Raw genomic sequence first — 23,564 nt, forward strand, 5'->3', positions numbered from 1 at the left:
AGGGAGATGTTAGGACCGGGTTTAACTCTGCAGTCAAGAACTGAGAGAATCAGTGCCTGGCCTTGTCCAGCAGCTGCTGGAGTGTAGTTTGTGCTACATGAGGTAATTGGGAGGATGACCGTCGTTTAAGCCACTTCTACAGGATGATCTTCTGAGGTCAGCATCACACCATGCTGTTATAGGGATGGAGCCAAGTTGCAGACAACAGCTGGGAGTCACAGACAACAGATATCTTTGCTTTGTGCTCTGCAGTTACAGATGCTCTTCAGTTGACGACGGCTCTGTGTTTGCTTTCCTGCTGACTCATTCACTGGGGTGATAACTTTGTTAATTTGGGTGCCTAGGCTTGGAGAAGGGTATGTGCTGATTACCTCACTCCTTTTGGGGCCCTTCCTCCTTCCCTTTCTCCCACAGCCCACTCTCCTTTCCTTCAGATTCCTTCTTCTTTATTCCTTTACCTCTTTCAGCTATTACCCCCCAGCTTTGCACTCCACCACCACCCCCCACCCATCTACCTTCCATCTCACCTGGCTTCACCTAACATCTGCCAGCTTGAATTTTTTTTGTTGGGGGGGCACTAAAGAAAGCATTGTATTACTGGAACAAAACTTGAAAATGTCTCTTCCTTCAGGATGATGTTAGCTAAAAATGATTCCAAAAATGATTTCAAAATGATCTAAATATTAAAGGTTTAATTTATTTACTCAGTTGGTGCCAGACGCAGTACTACTTTACCAGGAAGAGCAAAGGAAAATGGTATTCAGCATTGAACATCCCCCAAATCCCATTGCCAGAAGCTACACTGAGCTGCAAGTATGAACTTCAACAATGATCAACTGCCCACATGGGGTAAAGTAATGGTCCTCTAGCAATGGAAAACTCTGGTCAACAAATCATCATGAATTCTGTGTGTCTGGACCTCGAAACCTATTCTTGCAGGAGATAAGGCCAGACAAGGAGCAAGATACAAGTGTGTACATATACTCAGAGGCCAATTTATTAACTACCACCTGTACCTAATAAAGTGGACACCGAGCGTACGTTCGTGGTCTTCTGCTTCTGTAGTCCATCCACGGCTTTTCTGCACACCACTGCTGTAACATGTGGCTATTTTCATTTCTGTTGTCTTCCTGTCAGCTTGAACCAGTCTGGCCAATCTCCTCCGACCTCTCTCATTCACAGGGCATTTTGCCCACAGAGCCACCACTCACTGCTCACTGGATTTTTTCTTGGTCTTCGCACTATTCTTTGTAAACTTTAGAGATTGTTGTGCATGAAAACCCCAGGAGATCAGCAGTTTCTGAGATACTCAAACCACACTGCCTGGCACCAACAATCATTCCGTGATCAAAGTCACTTAAATCACATTTCTTCCCCATTCTGATGCTTGGTCAGAACAACAACTGAACCTCTTGGCCGTGTCTGCAGGCTTTTAGGCATAGAGTTGCTGCCACGTGATTGGCTGATTAGATATTTGCATTAACGAGCAGGTGTACCGACTATTCTGATGTAGAAATGCCTCACTGTCTATAAATCCCCAAGTATGAAAACATTTTGGCTCATATTAATAGTTTTGTTACCACAATGTAAAGTTGAGTAACAGAATGCCCTGTATTATACTGATACAAAACAGGTAAAAAATTAAAGCAACAGTTTAAGAGCAGTAGAAAACATATTCATTTTTCTGATACTTTAGATTTTTTTTGTTACAGTGATTTAAAATATGTTACTAGTTACAGTACCTCTGAAGCTGTACAAAGACATTTTTTGCTTCCTTTATAACTAATGCATTTCAGGACACCATTATGGATCAGATTAAAGGGGAATTGTGCTCCTGTAATTTTTCTTAAACATGCTGCAGTTCACGCACATGAAGATAAGGAAGAGACTTTCTCCCATGTTTCAAAGTTGTGCCCAAAAATGCTAATTTTAATGCTGAGAAATGTGACTGAGCCACAGGACACAAAGTTAAGCACTGTGGACATTAGACAGATCCCTTCTTCGATTTTTAAAAATTCATTTGCATCATTAATTTGTCACTCAGAAGTTAATGCCTACTCCCAAATGCCCTTGCGAAGCTGTGAGTCAGCTGCCTTCTTGACCCACTGTGTTGAAGGTACTTTCTTAATGCTCTAGGAAGGAAGCTCTTGCATTGAGACCCTGTGATCAGGAAGGATCAGTGATGTATATTTCATATCCTGGATGGTGTGCAACTTGAGAACTAGCAGGTGGGTTTTTGAGGAATCTGACTCACCTGGTCAGTATAGAGTAAGGAAAAGGTGAATCTGGGGAAATCACTTTGTATTGCGAGAGAAATACAACTCAAACTGGCAAATATAAATTTTAAACAGAAGAAAATCTGCAGATGCGGGAAGAACTCAGCAGGTCAGGCAGCATCTATGGAAAAGAGTGAACGATTGATGTTTTGGGCTGAGACCTTTTGGCCAAAAATACAATGGAAAAATAACAATTTCTAAATAGTATTGTTACATATTAGATAACAAAAGTGAAGTAAAATTATAAGGTTGGATGCATATTCATCAAAGATCAAAGAAAGGGAAGTAAGTACCCTTTATTCTCAATGAGACTTTTGTTGCTGCACTAACAATGACAACTATCTTATATCCAACTTGTGCTTGGTTGTTTTGAGAGTTATGCACAAAACACTAGTTTATCAGTAAATCTACTCCTGTAATTAGACTTAACCAAGTTCATTACTGGAAATAATGTGTCACAAATGCCATACGGTACTTACCACTATTATTACTGAACATCCAGCATTCACTCATAAATGACAGAAGATAAAAAACGTAAGCTGAGTGAAGCCAATGTCAGGTGGCCCAACCACTTACTATCCAAATACTGATGTGTACACCATGTCTGGGATGATTGCAAAACGTTTCATTAAGGTCATGCGTTCCTGCAAAAGTGACAACATCTCACTGCTCTCGAGCTGTAAAAAATTATTATGTATCTTTTTATTGTGTGTGCGGTTTAAAGAATCGAAGGGTGGCACTGCATGTCACCTGCCAACAATTTTTTTTATGTGCCATAATTTCGCCACCACTGCCCTGGGTAGTAATTGTTGTGCATTTACTCCAGTGGGTGACTGGGGTAAATACAATTCTGAAGATTTGGTGGCTTGCTGCACCTTAATGAGCAGCTTTGAGCAGAGTGATCTCTGAAAACATCTAATTTTTATGGTGACAGTGCCATACAGTCAATTTGATGGTCCTGAAGGTGGAATTTTTCTCCCCCCAACAAGAAACCACTGAGGCCCAGGTAAAAGAAATTCCATTAAAAATAATGTTTATGCACTGCTGCAGTGCAGTTGTTCAAAAATGGAAGGGCTAGATATTGAGTCTTGTATTCTTTGACACGGGCAGGAATTATGTGTGCTGCCTTTACTTGAATGTTGCACAGGAAGTTGATTCCACACCTGTCTGGCCAAGTGGTGAGCATCTATCACGTGGTTGACTTGAGGTTTGTAATGGTGGAAAGCATTTGAAGCAAAAATGTTGTCCAGAAAATGGCTGTTTGGAAACTGAGAGCACATCTCAGAATATTACACATTGCAACGCCACGAACCTGCTGACTCACAAGCTGAATTTTTTAAAAATGTCCCTTTTCTTAGATTCACAGAAATTTATATGGAGGTGTTATGGCCCCCATGTCTGTGCCAGAGGGAATGGTCAGTCTCTGCAATGTAATACTGGGTCATTCTGGAGAAAAGGTAGACATTTACTGATCTTCTGAGATGTGAGGATAAACCCCAATGTTGTAATTTTATGTAATATCTCAAGTATCTGGGGTCATACTCTACACAAACACATTTAAAGTTAAGGAGTCACCCAAACACTGTTCTTTCAGATATCCTTGCACTGAGTTCTTGTGTTCTTACAATTAACATTGTTTAAAAAGTAATTAATTCTGACAGTCAAGTGCAGTATTGTCAACACAGTGACAGAAGTAGCATAAGCATACAGGAAATGCACCGTTTTATGACCGTAGTTCCCCCTAAGGATTGAAACTATAACATAATTGCCCAATGTGCTAAAGTGCTTTGGTGTGCAGATAAATTGAGTACAACAATATGCATGTGTATATAAGATTTGGAATGGAAAGCATATCACTCGTCCGATTCCATCTAACAGCTGTTGTGCCTGTCAAACCTTAAATTACCTCGGCTAATTGATTTGCATTTGGCTAATTTGTTCCATTCATTATTGTCTTAAAAGTTGGCTTAAAATCCTTTATTGAAAGCTAATATTTTCCATGCCGCAGGTAAACCAGTTCCAATATCCTTTTGTGAAAATCTCTTTGTGAAGGAAGTCTTGTCAATTGAGGCACACAACAGAGTCACTAGATCACCAGAAGAGCTACCCTTGTTCACACCTGATGTGGTTTAATTAACTGTGGATATGAAGCTACCCATTTCTGACATTAATTAGGTTTACTCTTGTGTGTCTATTTTTTCCATGCCAATCATTCCAGTAAGAGAAGCGTAGTATCTCAGACATGAAGGAACAAGAAAAGTAACCACGTATTTCATTAACCATTCATACTAGATGACCATGAATCAGCATAAGCAATGAAGGAAAGTGAAGATTAACATGGTGAATTCAAAAGTCGAAAGAATGAAGAAAAAAAAAGAAAATAGATTGGAATCAAGGGAAAAGGATAAATGTAAAAATATACATTTTAATATCTCCACAGCTGAAATGAAATTCCACGTTTATAATCATTTGTTTTCAGGATCATAGAATTGTATATAAAATTGGATAATGCTGACCATATTCAACAGGCAAAAGCTGTGGACAAAACAATGGTATTGCTTCAGGTCGTTGACATTTCAGGGTTCTGACGAAGGCGCTTTGACCTGAGACATTAATTCTGCTTTTCCCTCCACAGTTGCTGCCTGACCTGCTGAGTATTTCCAGCATTTTATTCCTGATTTCCAGCATCTATAGTTTTTTTTTGCTTTTCAGGAGGCTATTGAGCAGATTTTGACAAATGCACCCAGCGTATTATGGACAAAAACTTCAGTTATTCTGGTGAGTTTAATTTTTAGCCACTGTGCGAAACCTCTTTAAAACATCTCGCTGGTAATTCAGGCAGCGAAGGCATTCGAACCAAGGCTCCAGCAGAACTTGTCAGAGAACAACTTTTTCTAAATAATCTTGCATTTGATATTGTAGCATTTGTTCCTAAGTTGTCTGACTGTAGATATTATGCATGCTTTTTAAAAAATTATTTTGTTTTCTTTCCAGGTTTCTTTCAATTGTTTGTGGCAATTTGAAGATGACACAACCTTGATACAAGAAATCAGATGAACAACCTTCACTTGATCAAGACACCAGGTTTTGTCTGAAAACTGTATGCCAGAAACCATTTTCAAATGAAGTACTGTTAGTCATTTCAAGTTACCCTCATGATGTTTGTCACTAGTTTCCAGTTCCCCAGCTCAATCTGCCCAAGCAACACCAATGAGGAGGAAGGAAACAGAACCAGGCAGTCATCAGTCTTTGGGCAATCCAGAATTGAGAAAGCGCGGCGGAGGGCACAGAGAAGAAGAAACATATCTGCCGAGGATCTCAAACGTGAACAAATTGCTGACAGACTAAAGTGCCCACTAATTTTCATGGCTCCTGTGATTCTGATACTTCTGTTGCTTTTAGCTTTATTTGGAGTTTATATATTAAAGCCCTTTTATAAAGGTAAGACTGTAAACTTTTTTTTAATAATTAAAAATGTAAGTTGTATGCTACCAAATGTAATGCAACAGTTCAATTTAGTATCACAGAATGTATACAGTATACAACCTGAAGTAGATGTTCATAATGGTTTGTAATAGAACAAGGATTTCAGCAGAGGTAAAACCTGATTGTATGGGTAATCCTAAGATTACGTTAATGCCCCATTAGTGGGGCATTAATCCAACCTGATTAAATGATAGCAGAGGGGTGACTAAGACAGCAATGTTCTGGATCCACTTGGTTACATTTCATTTAGGGGATGGCAGGGAGGTCAGACTGAAAGGACAAGGGGATTTGAAAGGATAAGGAGTGGCCTGCTTCCGAGGATAAATGTGGAAGGGATTCACTTTTGGAAAGAGCTCTGGAGATGGTCAAGAAGAGAGAACAGAAAATAGGGAGAAAGACTATGGAGAAAGTATTGGAGAATAGGGATGGGGACTAAACTACTACATGAGGGTAGCAGCTATATGGGAGGTCACCAAAGGGTAACCTGTTCTGTCTTGAGATCACCAGTGCCCTGAATTAAGGGGTTTCTTCACGTTCGATCCCAGTCTTACAATGGGAGCCAGGCTCCTAGTAAAGTGCAGGGAGCCCGGGCCTTTCACAGTGCAAATGGCCACTTGTGGTAACACAAAGAGTTTTGACAACATTGAAAACAGTCACCTAGTTCACCAGAGGTCAAACCTGCATAAATTAAATGTTTGTGAATATCTTTGACAAGAACAAACATTTGCAACTAATCAGGATCTGTCAAAAATGAAATAACGTTTTTGAAAAGAATGAATTTAAAATTATAAATTAGGGGAGTTGCCCAAATATACACTAACAAACACTACATTACATTACAGTAAGTAATCTATTAATTAAATCAGATAAAAGCTTCACATGCCTTTCTTCCATTGATTTCAATGGGCTTGCTGTACTTGAGCAGGTTTAACCTGGCACCAGTTCAGTGACAGAACTGCAGCCCAACAGCTGAGAAATCTGTGGAAACGTGCACTGCCCTGTTGGCGTCCAGAGAGTGCACAAGTCCTGCAGCCTGTACCCATTAAACAGGAGGATGTGCTGTAACCTCCAACTGGGAATTGTCCAATCCTGGGCCACTCTGCCAGCAAATCTGTCACGGAAGATTTACTTTAAATCTTAACATGCCGTCCTTCTGCTAAAAAGAGTGTCTTGTGATAAGATGACGAATATACTGTGGCTTAACAGTCTTTATTTATTCTCAACATCAGTTTTAAATTTCACTGCTGGAAATTGTACTGTGCTTGAAACGGGGATGAAGCGCCAAGGCAGCTGCAGCTGTGACGGAGACGTATTTTCTCCTTGTCTTCAGATCAAGGTGAGAATAACAAGTGCCAATTGAAACTCAGTACAGCCTCACATAGACCGAAAGCTGAATGTTTATACTGAGGTATTTAACAGTGCCTTTTAACCATGCCATTTTATTCTTACTGAAATATAAAATAGTTCAATATAGAAGAAAGAGTACATTTTGCTGAGAAGAATAAAGAGAGTCCATATTACTGTACTTGGATGGTTCAAGTCTGGTTGGGATCACGTAACAAGGGAATTTTAGTAATCAAATACACCTTCTCATTAAAAGCTACTGCGCAAGTTAGGAAGGCCATGAAAATAAAACAAATTCAAGTTCTAGCATCTATTTCAGAGAGACAAAGTTGAAAAGTTTGGAAGGTCTGCTAAACTTTTATCAAGCGTTGGTTAAACCACACTTAGTAATGCTTACAATTCTGATTGTCATCATAGAGTATTACAAATGGTGCAGAGTCTACAGGGATAACACCAGAAATGCAAGGATGAGCACTTACTTTTGAGAAAAGACTGAAATATTGATTTAATGGAAGTGGCGCAGAGAGGATATGCCTACTGTGAAGAAGAGTATAACCACTGGCGATCAAGTTCCAACAACCACTGGGAAATTCAAGGAGGATTTCACAGCAACATGTTTACCCAGAGGGTGGTGAGATGTAGAATTTGTTACCACAGAGAGAGGCTGAAGTAGATGGAATGGATACTTAAGGGGACTTTGGATATGTATAAGGGAGATGGGATAGATTTAGATGAGGACAGATAGATGGATGTTCTGATATAAACATTGGCACGGACTGCTCGAGTACAGTGGCCTGTTTTCATGCCACTTGCCATTTGTCCTGTATGACTGCAAAAGTACCGATGTACAAGAGGAGAGTATACATTCTACTCAATTAATGCTTAACAGTATTAAAACGCAAAATCTGACATCAATTGTGTGGAAAATATTGGAATCCCTCAAGGCTATCTTCCTCTAATATCCACCTTGAACTTCCCACCCCTTACCTTAAAGCCATGTCCTCTTGTATTGAGCAGTGGTGCCCTGGGGAAGAGGCGCTAGCTATCCACTCTACCTATTCCTCTTATTATCTTGTACACCTCTATCATGTCTCCTCTCATCTTCCTTCTCTCCAAAGAATAAAGCCCTAGCTCCCTTAATCTCTGATCATAATGCATACTCTCTAAACCAGGCAGCATCCTGGTATATCTCCTCTGTACCCTTTCCAATGCTTCCACGTTCTTCCTATAGTGAGGCAACCAGAACTGGACACAGTACTCCAAGTGTGGCCTAACTAAAGTTTTATAGAGCTGCATCATTACATCGTGACTCTTAAACTCTATCCCTCGACTTATAAAAACTAACACCCCATAAGCTTTCTTAAGTACCCTATCCACATGTGAGGCAACTTTCAGGAATCTGTGCACATGTACCCCCAGATCCCTCTGCTCCTCCACACTACCAAGTATCCTGCCATTTACTTTGTACTCTGCCTTGAAGTTTGTCCTTCCAAAGTGTACCACCTCACACTTCTCCGGGTTGAACTCCATCTGCCACTTCTCAGCCCACTTCTGCATCCTATCAATGTCTCTCTGCAATCTTTGACAATCCTCTACGCTATCTACAACACCACCAACCTTTGTGTTGTCTGCAAACTTGCCAACCCACCCCTCTACCCCCACATCCAGGTCATTAATAAGAATCATGAAAAGTAGAGGTCTCAGAACGGATCCTTGTGGGACACCACTAGTCACAATCCTCCAATCTGAATGTACTCCCTCCACCACGACCCTCTGCCTTCTGCAGGCAAGCCAATTCTGAATCCACCTGGCCAAACTTCCCTGGATCCCATGCTTTCTGACTTTCTGAATAAGTCTACCATGTGGAACCTTGTCAAATGCCTTACTAAAATCCATATAGATCACATCCACTGCACTACCCTCATCGAAATGCCTGGTCACCTCCTCAAAGAACTCTATCAGGCTTGTTAGACACGATCTGCCCTTCACAAAGCCATGCTGACTGTCCCTGATCAGACCATGGTTCCCTAAATGCCCAGAGATCCTATCTCACTGGTCTGTAATTACCCGGACTATCCCTACTACCTTTTTTGAACAAGGGGACAACATTCGCCTCCCTCCAATCCTCCAGTACCATTCCCGTGGACAACGAGGACATAAAGATCTTAGCCAGAGGCTCAGCAATCTCTTCCCTCACCTCGTGAAGCAGCCTGGGGAATATTCCATCAGACCCCGGGGACTTATCCATCCTAATGTATTTTAACAACTCCAATACCTCCTCTCCCTTAATATCAACATGCTCCAGAACATCAACCTCACTCATATTGTCCTCACCATCATCAAGTTCCCTCTCATTGGTGAACACTGAAGAGAAGTATTCATTGAGGACCTTGCTCACTTCCACAGCCTCCAGGCACATCTTCCCACCTTTATCTCTAATCGGTCCTACCTTCACTCCTGTCATCCTTTTTTTCTTCACATAATTGAAGAATGCCTTGGGGTTTTCCTTTACCTTACTCGCCAAGGCCTTCTCATGCCCCCTTCTTGCTCTTCTCAGCCCCTTCTTAAGCTCCTTTCTTGCTTCCCTATATTCCTCAATAGACCCATCTGATCCCTGCTTCCTAAACCTCATGTATGCTGCCTTCTTCCACCTGACTAGATTTTCCACCTCACTTGTCACCCATGGTTCCTTCACCCTACCATTCTTTATCTTCCTCACCGGGACAAATTTATCCCTAACATCCTGCAAGAGATCTCTAAACATCGACCACATGTCCATAGTACTTTTCCCTGCAAAAACATCATCCCAATTCACACCCGCAAGTTCTAGCCTTATAGCCTCATAATTTGCCCTTCCCCAATTAAAAATGTTCCTGTCCTCTCTGATTCTGTCCTTTTCCATGATAATGCTAAAGGCCAGGGAGCAGTGGTCACTGTTCCCCAGATGCTCACCCACTGAGAGATCTGTGACCTGACCCGGTTCATTACCTAGTACTAGATCTAGTATGGCATTCCCCCTAGTCGGCCTGTCCACATACTGTGACAGGAATCTGTCCTGGACACACTTAACAAACTCTGCCCCATCTAAACCCTTGGAATTAATCAGGTGCCAATCAATATTAGGGAAGTTAAAGTCACCCATGATAACAACCCTGTTATTTTTGCACCTTTCCAAAATCTGCCTCCCAATCTGCTCCTCTGTATCTCTGCTGCTACCAGGGGGCCTATAGAATACCCCCAATAGAGTAACTGCTCCCTTCCTGTTCCTGACTTCCACCCAGACTGACTCAAAAGAGGATCCTGCTACATTACCCACCCTTTCTGTAGCTGTAATAGTATCCTTGTCCAGTAATGCTACCCCTCCTCCCCTTTTTCCACCCTCTCTATCCCTTTTAAAGCACTGAAATCCAGGAATATTGAGAATCCATTTCTGCCCTGGTGCCAGCCAAGTCTCTATAATGGCCACTACATCATAATTCCATGTAAGTATCCAAGCTCTCAGTTCATCACCTTTGTTCCTGATGCTTCTTGCATTGAGGTACACACACTTCAGCCCTTCTACCTTACTGTCTTTACATGGTTTACTCTGCTTCTCTTTCCTCAAAGCCTCTCTATATGTTAGATCTGGCTTTACTCCATGTACTTCTTTCACTGCTCTATCGCTCTGGGTCCCATCCCCCTCGCAAATTAGTTTAAACCCTCCTGAACCATGCTAGCAAACCTACCTGCAAAGATATTGCTTCCCCTCGAGTTCAGGTGCAACCCATCCAATCTGTACAGGTCCCACCTTCCCCAGAAGAGATCCCAATGATCCAAAAATCTAAAACCCTGCTCCCTGCACCAACTTCTCAGCCACGCATTCAACTGCCATCTCCTCCAATTCTTACCATCACTGTCACGTAGCACTGGCAGCAATCCTGAGAACGCCACCCTTGAGGTCCTGTTCTCCAGCCTTCTGCCTAGTTCCCGAAACTCACATTTCAGGACCTCATCCCTCTTCCTGCCTATGTCGTTGGTCCCTACATGTACCACGACTTGTAGTTGCTTTCCCTCTTGTACCAGGATGTTGTGCACCCAGTCAGAGACATCCTGGACCCTGGCCCCCGGGAGGCAACAGACCATGCAGGTGTCCTTCTCACGGCCACAATGGCATAGAATGGCAGAGTTGCCTCGATGGGCTGAATGGCCAGGTTTTGCTCCTATGTCTTATAGCCTTATGGAAAAATAGATAGCTGAAGTATATTTTCTTAATTGTCAGGGATTGAAAGGTGTTTGTGTTTAGAGGGATCTGGCTATCCTTGTACATTGAAAGTTGTTTACAGCAAGCTTTTGGAAGTTCAGGCTGCATGTCGGTCTTCATTGGAAGAGATTTTGAATACAAGAGTGGAGACATCTTGCTCCAATTATATAGGGATGCAGCGAGGTGCTCCTGAAAAATTGGACACAGCTCGGTTCTCCACACTGGTATGAAGGGAATGCAACAAAGCTTGCTTTGTGGGATGGTGGGTTTACCCAACAAGCAGTCTGTGCCTGGTCTCCCTTGAGATGATCTCAGGAGGCAGGTAAAATTCTACTGGGGCTTCTCTGGGGAGATGTGCGTTGATGTATCACCTTGATGGGGCATCTGGAACCGGAGGTCACAGTAAAAGGACTGCAAGGAAAAGAAACACATTCTTCAAGAGAATATTCAATCTTTGTAACTTTCTGACCAAGGTAGCTGAGGGTGACTCAAGTCAAAAAAAAGGTAGATTTCTAGATATTACAGCATTATTATAGTAAAGTCAGGACACTGAGCAAAAGCTCAGCCATGATCTTTGTAAACAGCAGAATGCGCACAGGGGACCAAATTTCAAATCCTGCTAGTGTTTCTCGCGTTAAGTCAAAGAAAGTAGTGACTTCATTCAGAGAAGAAACAATGTGATCCTACTGCCTGGAATCTTCTCTGTAAAACAAAATTAAATCTAGTTGGTCAGCAAGAAGCCAGTCAGTGCATTGTTTGAAATAGCTTAAATGCCTCTGTGCAAAGCCAACTAATTTGGGGAGTTAAAATAGCTCCTGTAATTGAAGAAAGCATTTATCCAAATTAACTAAGGTTATACAATTGTGTTTTAGAAGAAAGTGCATTGATGATTAAATAGCTCATTTGTTTTCTCTGAATCAGAGCACAACTGCATTTCTGGAAAATATAGAAAGGAAAGATTCTGAAAGATATCTTTTTCCTGTTTAACTGCAAGATTTTTTTGCTGTTACTAGGTTACCGTTCAGCTGTCTGATGGTTCAAGGGGAGGTGCTGTGATCATGGAGAATGAACAAGCTTTGGTGAATTGTCAGCAGGTAGGAAGAATAAAAGAATAATCTTCTCAGCACTGCTCAAAGGAATATGAAAACAATGAAAATAGAAGCACCTAAGTTCTTGGCAGCTTCAAGTTCTGTCAGTAGTGTGGTAGAAAAAGCCTCCCAAATGTAGTCCAGCTCTAGTATTAACTCCTAACCAGATTCCAGAGTCAGCAAGTTTACAGCCTATTAGCCACATAAAGTTCCTTGTGTCACTGGAAGTTTTTGCCTGGGGCGAAGAACAAAACCAAGGCAATTGGTTCAGAGGGGTGGTGTGCAGCAGGATACAAAACCTGATTTCAATTATCTATCTCAAAGTGAACTGAAAGTCACATTCATCGAGTTACATAGCAGCAGATCTCAGAATAAGATGTTTCATCCTCGGCGCGATCCTATAAATGGTTCTTGTGCTGAATTTCAAAAACCATTTAAAGATTAGTCGTTAATGTATTAAAATGTGTAAATGACTAAAATAGTGATATCTTTAAGTACAAGTCCCATCCATTCAGCCAAATACCCAGATCTGTCTAAACAGTAAGTTAGAAAGTATGGAAGTATGTTTAATCTTTCTAAGGTAAAGACTTATTTCATTCAGACAGTTAAAAGGATCAGTCTATTCTCGTGTGGTATATAAAGACTTTCACATTGCTAACAACCGTGTTAAAGGCCAAGCAAGAGGAAATAAGAATGCAGGGAAATGGGGATGGAGTCAGTGATGTCAGGGAGTTAAAGGTCATAGGTCAGTTTCTGGAATGATATGGCCTAACCATTTTTAAAATGGATGCAAAAATAATTGTTGAGGAGAAAGCCATGCATGGCACTAATCCAGGTCCTGTAATGGGCGAGGGGGCAATGTGTAGGGTCAAAATCAGCCCGATTATTCCTGAGGAAAGAGAAAATCTCCTGTAGCTGAGTTTTGTACTGAGGTTTGAAACTGGGCAGGAAGAAAATTAATCAGGTCCTAATTAATCAGGGTATGACTTCAGGATTGAAGGGCGCCCTTTCAGAACAGAAATGCGAAAAAATTTTTTTAGTCAGAGGGTGGTGAATCTATGGAATTTGTTGCCATGGGCAGCAGTGGAGGCCAAGTCATTGGGTGTATTTAAGGCAGAGATTGATAGGTATCTGAGTAGCCAGGGTATCAAAGGTTATGGTGAGAAGGCGGGGCAGTGGGACTAAATAGGATAAAATGGATCAGCTCATGATAAAATGGCGGAGCAGACTCGATGGGCCGAATGGCCTACTTCTGCTCCTTTGTCTTATGTACTGAAAGTTGATTTAAAAAAATTAGCTTCTAGTTTTAAACACAAGACAATTGGATGAAGAAGCATATAGCTGGTGGGCCAGGGAGATGGACAGAAACACACCATTTAGTGGCGTGAGGCTGGGAATTATCATGTGGTGGGCTAAGAGGTATGTGCCTTTAAGGAACAATAGCAGATTACCCACTGTAAATAGGTGAAAAACTGTGTTGATGAACAGTTATGACACAGGAAAAAAGATTAACAGAATCATAGGCTGGTTACGGTGCAAAAGGAGCCTATTTAACCCACCAAGTCTACAATGGCTGTCTACCAGACAGCTGGCTGGACCCACCTTCACACCCCAACTTTGTGCTGTCTTGCACATTTTTTCCTCTCTAGTTTCCTTTTTAAAGCCACAATGGAACCTGCCTGCATTGTTGTGCAAACTGTGTAATGCCAGATTCCAACCACTGCCTTAAAACATTTTACCTGGTTTCACGTTAATTCTCTTCTCCTTTAGTTTGTACCTGTGACTTGTCGTTCTCAACCTTTCCACATTGGGAACAGCTTCCTACCACCCAGTATCTCAAGACCTCTCCGCATCTTTTCCACTTCAATTAGATCGTCCTTCAACCTTCTCTTCTCAATGGAAATTGTCCTAGACTGTCCAAGGACCAGAAAAATCATGTTAAATGGAGAGTTTATAGCTGGTGAAGGATGCAATGATTACAAAGGATTTGCTGTTTCACAATGGAAACATTGTTAAGATAATTGCCTTTTCCATGGTAGGAGCAAGGCCGTTTCAAATAAAGAAAAGTAGTTCCAAGTTACAATGATGGGAAGAGCAGATTGAAGGCAGAGTTTAACATTTCTTAGACAATGTTTGCAGTGTAGTGGTGGGAAAATATTTGTATATTTTTGGAGACAATGTTAAAGAGCCACGAAATGTGAAGTGTGGTTGGGTCTTAAATGGAACAAAGGCACAGCACCAGTTAGTGGGCGTGCCAGTAAGGTTGTGGGCGTGGATAGGGCAGGGTCACGCGTTGCAGTCTAACATTGGCCTTAAGGGGAGAGGGGCCACAGACTATATTTAGGAAGTAGGATGGGGAAGGTTGGGCAGGAAGGGGTGAAGGGCCACACATCCGAAATTGTCTGTGACAGGGAGAGGCCACGGGTCTCAGACTGGAGGAATATAGTTCTCCAAGTATTAAATGAAAAAGGCAAATTGTAACGGGTGTGTTCAAAGAATCTCCTCTCCAGTACTTTGGGAAGGAATTATTGAAAAGGAACTGTAAAATGTAGATAATTGCTGATAGTTATAATTCGAGTCTAAATGAGCAATTTCATTCCTGTAGTGCTCTTTCACTTTTGGTCGTCATGGTGTTTTTGCTGATCGATTACTGGACTGTCAGGGCTGGCGAGAAGACTACGATAGGCTTGCTTGTGTAACAAAATATCATCACCGATTTGGCCAGGTAATGTCTGTCAAAATGATCCTCATGAAAGGACATTGAAGTAGACTTGAATGTAATTTCTTACTGTGATTTGTGTGTGATTGACATTTTACATCATTCAGTTCCATTTTCTATCCGTTTTTGTGTCTCAGTTGAAAATATAACTGAAAGTATGGGGCAAGAACATGCAGTCAAGCAGTGAGCCATCACAGACTTACAGACAATGGCTGCAATCAACTCTTACTGTCCCCCCAACAGGAACTTGTAGAGAGTTGCCATGACAACACAATGGAAAGGTGACAGGATGTTTTGGTATGCAAATTCATTCATGAGGAGCAGCTTCACTTGCAGAACCATTGAGAAAGCTTTGACAGTTGGTTAAGCCTCATCTCATCAAAACTGCAAAAGATGGAATGTTTCAAATAAAACTGCTAGAAACAACTGAAACTATTAAAATATAAATCGGACCAAAAGCACGGAGGACAAACTTACACATCACCACAAACAATTAAAATTCTTAAAAATCTTCCCTCAGATCCTCTCACTGAAATTTGTAATGAAGTATCCCGTGCCAGTTGTGATTTAGCTCAGGTTGTTTGACAAGATTCCCCAGTGCAAATGGTGAGGAATTCCCACAAATGTGTTTCCATGCTGGACTTCGTGATGTCCAATTTTAGAGTGCATCTGTGAAAAGCGTTGCAAACACTTTCAAGTTACTGCTACTTTCAAGTGGAACCTTTGGCATGTTCCCAGATATGTGAGGATACATCCGTGTAAAATCCAGGGCAAGGTCTTATTTCATTTTTTTATTGTCGCCATTTCATTATCCTACATTGTTCTTGCTTGTAGACACTTTGGACTGGAAATTCATCCTGAGTCAATGCTTGCACATGCTGAATTCTGCTCCTGAAATTTAATTCCATTGACTTCAAGTGGAAACAATTTTCACAATTAACCTTTAAAGTGTACAAGCTACTACATCAACTATTTTGCCTATCCACTAGGTAGAAAGTTCTGCCTTTTCATTGCTGTGATATGGTGGTGTGAGGGCCGCACCCTGTAGTAGCCCTTCGTCCCTGTGCAATTTTGGCAGAAAGCTTGCTGGTATCACAGTTAACCCTGAGTTAGTCCCTATCAAAATGTACACTCACTCACATCAAACTTGTGATGGTGGGAAGCTCTGTCCATTTACTTGTGCCTCTCAGTACAGAAGGTAACAGTAACACCCGTGTATTCCTGTTGAACTTATACAAACTAGGCAAGATCTAAATATTTGTAACTGAGTAAACAATTTCGTTAACCAGCTAAGGCTTTGCTGGAGACTCTGTGATGTGAAGTGATTTTCACATCAGTGTCAATAAGGCTGAATAAATAGGTCTTCCATCTTGCAGCTTTGAATTACCCGGCATAAGTGATATTTTCACCCTTGCGCATTGCTTTTTTTTCCACTTTATTTCTCAAATAAATCAACTTCATGGATTGAAAAACCGATTCATGCATTAAGTGTTTTGGGGTCATTAAGCACAGATACAGGTACACAGCTGTTCAGACTCATTGCATCTGTTTGAAAGAACAATCCAGCTCGTTATAGAACATAGAACTTTACAGAACAGTACAGTTCCTTCGGCCCACAATCTTGTGTTGACCTTTTAACTTACTCTAAGATCAATCTAACCTTTCCCTCCTACATAACCCTCCATTTTAATAGAAAAATATTTGATTATTAGATTATGAGGACACGCAGTCCTCTTTTATTGTCATTTAGTAACGCATGCATTAAGAAATGATACAATGTTCCTCCGGTGTGATATCACAGAAACACAAGACAGACCAAGACTGAAAAACTGACAAAAAAAATTATAAGATATAGTTACAACAGGTCAAGCAATACCATAACTTGATGAAGAACAGCCCATGGGCACGGTAAAAAAAAGTTCAGAGTCTCTCAAAATATACCCCCAAAGCCCTATGAATTGCTTTCCTTCAATTACTTACCAATGCCTCTCTGACTCTGGTCATGCTGATCCATTTAGCAGTTTATGTCTACATGCTATATAAAAAGAAAATCCCCACAACACCCTTGGTTCTGCACCAGCCTCCTTACCCCATGTCCTCAAGGTCTTGATGCATTGACCAATGAATATTCACTTTAATCAATTTGTCTAGACTCCTCATTCTTCCCTCCTCCCATCACTTCACGTGCTCTGTTAAGGTTAATTTGCTCTCCTTTTGATCAGCCTGTCTACTAACTATCTTCCTCTGGCGGTGCATTCCAGGCAAATACCATTCACAGTGTAAGAAAACATTAACTTGCATCTCCTTCACTTTAAAGCTGTGTCCTCTGGTATTTGACATTTTGAACCTAAAAGCCAGATTTTCACTATCTACCCTACCTGTAAACACAAGAGATTCTGCAGGTGCTGGAAATCCAGAGTGCTGGAGGAACTCTGCAGGTCAGACGGCAGCTATGGAAAGGAATAAATAGTCGATATCGTGGGCCAATACCCTACATCAAGACAGTATCTATGTCTACCCTATCCATGCTTCACATAAAGTTATATACTTCTATCAGTTCACTCCCCAGCCTCTGATACTCGAATAAAAACAATCCAAGCTAAGACAGATCGTAGAGAAGTACCAGAACAAGTCATACATAGCATGCTATCATTGTGGTTAACGCAAGGCTTTACAGTACAGGCGACCCTGGTTCAATTCATCAAGCTGCCTGTAAGGAGTTTGTACGTTCTCCCTGTGACCACGTGGGATTCATCCAGGTGCTCCAGTTTCTCCTTCCTCAGTCCAAAGACGTACCAGTTGGTCAGTGAATTGGTCTTTGTAAATTGTCTCGTGGTTAGGCTAGGGTTAAATCGAGGGTTGCCAGGAGGCGTGGCTGAAAGGGCCAATTCTGCACTGTACCCCAACAAACAAACAAATAAATAAAAATACTTTACTTAAATTCATGTAGATAACATTCACTGCCACTTCCTCAAAAAGCTCTAAATCAAGTTCGAGACACAGGACCTTCCCCACATAAAGCCGTGCAGATGATCCCTGATGTCCATGCTTTTCCAAATGTGAATAAACATTGTTTCTAAGAATCTTCTCCAATGACTTCACTGTGATTGACATCACTTGGCTCACCAGTCTGTAGTTTACTGACTTTATGCCTTTCTCAAAGGAACAACATTGGCTATTCTTCATTCTTTTGGGATCTCTCCTGTGGCTAAAGAGGATTCAAAGATCACTGTCAAGGCCTCAGCAATCTTCCATTCTCTCCCTCCCTTGGTATCCTGGGATAGATTCATTCAAGTTCTGGGGACTATTTTTCAAGACACTTAACTTTTACTTTTTAACAGCAACATACCCCTCCCTGTTCTTACCATCACCCATGTCCTTCTCCTTGGTGAATACCTATGTACAGTATTCATTTAGATCCTTAACCATCTACTTTGTCTGCCTGCATGTCTACAACTGCCCCATTTCTCCATATGGCTATTCACTTTGCCAGAATTATTGTTTCCAGCAATCATCTCACCTCAAATCAGGCTAACTAAATTGTTGCTGCTAGTTTTACCTTTACAACTTGTTTTGAGAAAAGTAGATAACATTTGCATTTCCCTGATCCTCTGGTACTAACTCCATGTCACAGGAAGACTGGAAACCTCTGGCAATTACCTCTGGAATTTTTAGTCCATATTGACTTGGATACATGCCAAGAAGACCTCTGGCATTTTCTGGTGCTTCATTTTCTTAAATGAATTATTTGCCTACCTAGTACTTCTACCTTTACTGCAACTTCAGCCGAATTGTCTTCCTTGGTAAAGACGGATGCAAAGTGCTCACTTAGTACCTCTCTGTGAATAGATTTCCTATGAGGTCCCTAATCAACCACCCTCCCCCTTTTATTACTTGTTTACGATTTGCCTCCTCATAAAAGGCATTTGTTCATTCCATTTCACCTTAGTAAGCATAGTCTAAATTTGGCCTATCACCTTTTTAATATATTTTTTAAAAATACTGTAACCCCTTTACATGAAATACCCTGCAGATGCTGGGGTCAAAGCAACACTCACAACACGCTGGAGGAACTCAGCAGGTCGGGCAGCATTCGTGGAAACGATCAGTTAACGTTTCAGGCCGGAACCCAAGGGTTCCGGCCTGAGACGTTGACTGACCATTTCCACAGATGCTGCCTGACCTGCTGAGTTCCTCCAGCGTGTTGTGAGTGTTACTGTAACTCTTTACTTTCTAACTGATATAAATACAAATACACAAACTTTAAGAAAGTTGATACTATTTATTGTACAATATGTAAATGATGATCTGAAGTTAAGAGTCATTTTGTATAAACTCTTAGAGTTTTTGACTGGTATTACTTGTCTCATTCCATTTTAGATAAACACCACCTTTCCATGCTTCTACAATCCCACAAAGCCACACGAAGTGATCCGGAAAAGGGAGGTAGGCTGGATAGAAACAAATGCATTGAAGCCCCATGTTCAAAATTGCCATTGATCTCAAAACTAACCTCAGAAAAAATTCCTCACATGGTTTTTATGTGGTAAAATACAAGAAAGTACATTGGATTTCATCAGTAATTCTTTCACATGAAAACAGATGTTCGGGAAATACAACTTTGTATAGGAAGCCAAAGGCATAAATACTTTTATTGCTATGCAAGCATAGAGTCTGTGGCCAAGGACACAGTAAAACAATAGAGGGAAAACACATAGGAAATGATGTAAGAACGAAAGGAAATTTATATTGGCAATGGGCTCAAAACCACAATGTGCAAGCTTTCAATATAAAATCTATTGACAGTCCATCAATATGAACATTGGATATGTGTATGTAACTGCAGTTGGACTGGCAAGAGCTTGTGCTTACAGGTCTCCAAAAGAGTATTTTCACAGAAGAAAATGGATGGAAATCTGAAAATAGCGGATTACAATATGCACACAATCCTACTTATACAAATAAAACTAAAAGCTCTGGTAAAACTGCTGGAATGTTAAATAATTGTGAACAAATGCTATTAATTACTTTCCCTCTCGATTTCCTTCTTGGTGTTATATCATTGACAATATGAATCTTACAGCTGACATGGGGCATAGCGGTGAACTCCATAGTGTGGCCTTTTCTGTGCTTATTGGGATATGGAGCTGCAGGTGGATTTGTTCTCTTTGACTGCAACAAAAGAAGGTAAGACAGTAATTCTCAGGTCATCATACATTGTTTCAGAGCACTAGTTGTATCTAAGGGAGCTTGTAAGAAAGTTCAGAAGTTGAACTTGTTTTGAGTCTATAGAGACAAGGTGTTCATGGCATCATAAATAGCTACCCCTAGTGGTGTTTAACAATTGATGCACCCTCTGGTTAGACAGGGTAAGAGCAGAGGATTTTTACAGGATAGGGCGGCAATGTCATTTAGGTCTTGCATGTTTAGTTATTTAAATTACTACTAAGTTTACCGATGATAAATTCAGAAAAACAATCTGTGTTGGAAACTGTTCTTTTAATCAAACTGCTGTCTGTGAGCTAGTGAATTAAACTTTGCAGTTCAATAAGATGCAGAAGAGCTTATTAACAGCATGACTACTGCAAAGCCACCAGCACTCTGCGCACACCTCAGTACAGGGAATATTTTTGTTTTACTTTATCCTACACCAGGACAACCGGCAAGATCTTTTCTTTCCCCTTAGATAGTTCACTAAACATTCTTCATACACCACCTCGAGCTCACCCTCAAAGTCCAGACTTAAAGTTAGCCTGCCTTTCTGTAAAACATGCCCTGCTCTCATCTTTGTGTCCTTTCCTATTATACCATCACATAGGTGACCTTGTCAGCACACCTGGAGAATTTCATTCCGTTGTCCAGAATCTACCAATTCTGTATCTTTCAATGGTTTATATATTGTCTTATTTCAACTTGTCAAGTGAATTATTTATACCCACACTCTTTGTTCTTTTCTTCCCACTCTATCATTAGCAGCATGTGAAATGTATTATCAGAGGTCTGCCCTCACAAAGTGAAACTAAGAACTAATTATGTCGAAACTTCTAGCCCTCTCTTCACCTTTTAGGTGCCCAAAGTCCATACTTACCAGATTATCTTTCAATCTGACCAGTTCCCCTAATTCCTCCACGGGCTGTTTCTTGTGTGACACCTTCATTCTCTGCCATTCCACTTACTACCTCTCTGGAATCTTGCTGTGCAAAGGAAATTCAACATTTGGCCATTCTCTTTGACCACACTAATACCTAGACTTCAAAATATTCTACTGGATGAGACAGCAATTATGAGACAGAAAGTATCTCCTCAGATTCAGAATCAGATTTAATATCACTGGCATGTTTCAAAACTTGTTGTTTTGCGACAGCAGTACATTGCAATACATAATGATAAAAATTATAAATTACAAAAAGTATATAAAAATAGAAAATTGAACAATTAGTTCAAAAAGATGAAAAATACTGAGGTTGTGTCCATGGGCTCATTGTCCATTCTGTTACATACCAGCTGCAATAGATCACAAATTGAGTCAGGTTTTAATGTTAAAACCATTATATTTATTAGTATCTACTCAAAAATATAGAAAATTAAATGAAATAAACATAAGTTAACAGTGTTATGTATGTGTGTGGCTCCCAAACTGTCAAGCTTAGGAAAAGTCCTTAAAGTCTTAAGATGGCAAACTAGAAAGGTCGAGTAATCCACAGAATAAGTGAGGGGAGAAACTTGTAAATCCACATTAAGATGTAGAGAGAGGGCAATTACAAAGAATTCCACAGGTTCCATGCTGGGAAAACGAAGTTAACAGTCGCCAAAGACCTTATCCATCGAGTCATCTGGAAATCCACGTAGAAATATCACAAGGTGACGGTCACGGAATATTCCTTGGCATAAGTGGTTACCACATAACATACCTGAAGCCATGTAAAGGTTAACAAAGGTGGTCGCCACAGGGTAGAAACATAGAAAATAGGTGCAGGAGTAGGCCATTCGGCCCTTTGAGCCTGCACCGCCATTCAGTATGATCATGGCTGATCATCCAAATCAGAACGCTGTACCAGCCTTCCCTCCATACCCCCTGATCCCTTTAGCCACAAGGGCCATATCTAACTCGCTCTTAAATATAGCCAATGAACTAGCCTCAACTGTTTCCTGTGCCAGAGAATTCCACAGATTCATCACTCTCTGTGTGAAGAAGTTTTTCCTCATCACGGTCCTAAAAGGCTTCCCCTTTATCGTCAAACTGTGACCTCTCGTTCTGGACTTCCCCAACATCGGGAACAATCTTCCTGCATCTAGCCCGTCCAATCCCTTCAGGATTTTATACGTTTCAATAAGATCCCCCCTCAATCTTCTAAATTCCAATGAGTATAAGCCTAGTCGATCCAGTCTTTCATATGATGAAAGTCCTGCCATCCCAGGAATCAATCTGGTGAACCTTCTTTGTACTCCCTCCATGGCAAGGATGTCTTTCCTCAGATTAGGGGACCAAAACTGCACACAATACTCCAAGTGTGGTCTCACCAAGGCCTTGTACAACTGCAGTAGTACCTCTCTGCTCCTGTACTTGAATCCTCTTGCTATGAATGCCAGCATACCATTCGCCTTTTTCACCGCCTGCTGTACCTGCATGCCCACTTTCAATGACTGGTGTATAATGACACCTAGGTCTCGTTGCACCTCCCCTTTTCCTAATCGGCCACCATTCAGATAATAATCTGTTTTCCTGTTTTTGCCACCAAAGTGGATAACCTCACATTTATCCACATTAAATTGCATCTGCCATGAATTTGCCCACTCACCCAACCTATCCAAGTCACCCTGCATCCTCTTAGCATCCTCCTCACAGCTAACACTGCCGCCCAGCTTCGTGTCATCCGCAAACTTGGAGATGCTGCATTTAATTCCCTCATCTAAGTCATTAATATATATTGTAAACAACTGGGGTCCCAGCACTGAGCCTTGCAGTACCCCACTAGTCACTGCCTGCCATTCTGAAAAGGTCCCGTTTATTCCCACACTTTGCTTCCTGTCTGCCAACCAATTCTCTATCCATATCAATATCTTACCCCCAATACCGTGTGCATTAAGTTTGCACACTAATCTCCTGTGTGGGACCTTGTCAAGAGCCCTTTGAAAATCCAAATATACCACATCCACTGGTTCTCCCCCATCCACTCTACTAGTTACATCCTCAAAAAATTCTATGAGATTCGTCAGACATGATTTTCCTTTCACAAATCCATGCTGACTTTGTCTGATGACTTCACCGCTTTCCAAATGTGCTGTTATCACATCTTTGATAAGTGACTCTAGCATTTTCCCCACCACCGATGTTAGACTAACCGGTCTATAATTCCCCGGTTTCTCTCTCCCTCCTTTTTTAAAAAGCGGGGTTACATTAGCCACCCTCC

General features: G+C 41.1%; 1 protein-coding gene across 2 annotated transcripts in view; it reads left to right on the top strand.

The window, feature by feature from the left end:
- Positions 1 to 23,564, top strand: part of LOC134357098 (uncharacterized) — a 42,346-nt gene that overhangs the window by 13,188 nt on the left and 5,594 nt on the right. The window contains exons 2-8 of one of the 2 annotated variants that reach the window (XM_063068404.1): positions 4,989 to 5,054; positions 5,271 to 5,717; positions 6,992 to 7,098; positions 12,360 to 12,440; positions 15,040 to 15,159; positions 19,534 to 19,599; positions 20,237 to 20,340. In XM_063068404.1, the coding sequence (XP_062924474.1) occupies positions 5,432 to 5,717; positions 6,992 to 7,098; positions 12,360 to 12,440; positions 15,040 to 15,159; positions 19,534 to 19,599; positions 20,237 to 20,340 (764 nt within the window). In that variant the 5' untranslated portion in view covers positions 4,989 to 5,054; positions 5,271 to 5,431. The remainder of the gene's footprint in view (positions 1 to 4,988; positions 5,055 to 5,270; positions 5,718 to 6,991; positions 7,099 to 12,359; positions 12,441 to 15,039; positions 15,160 to 19,533; positions 19,600 to 20,236; positions 20,341 to 23,564) is intronic. The other variant, XM_063068405.1, reaches the window with a different exon arrangement.

The sequence above is a fragment of the Mobula hypostoma genome, chromosome 15 (assembly GCF_963921235.1).
Source record: "Mobula hypostoma chromosome 15, sMobHyp1.1, whole genome shotgun sequence".
Classification (NCBI taxonomy): Eukaryota; Metazoa; Chordata; class Chondrichthyes; order Myliobatiformes; family Myliobatidae; genus Mobula; species Mobula hypostoma.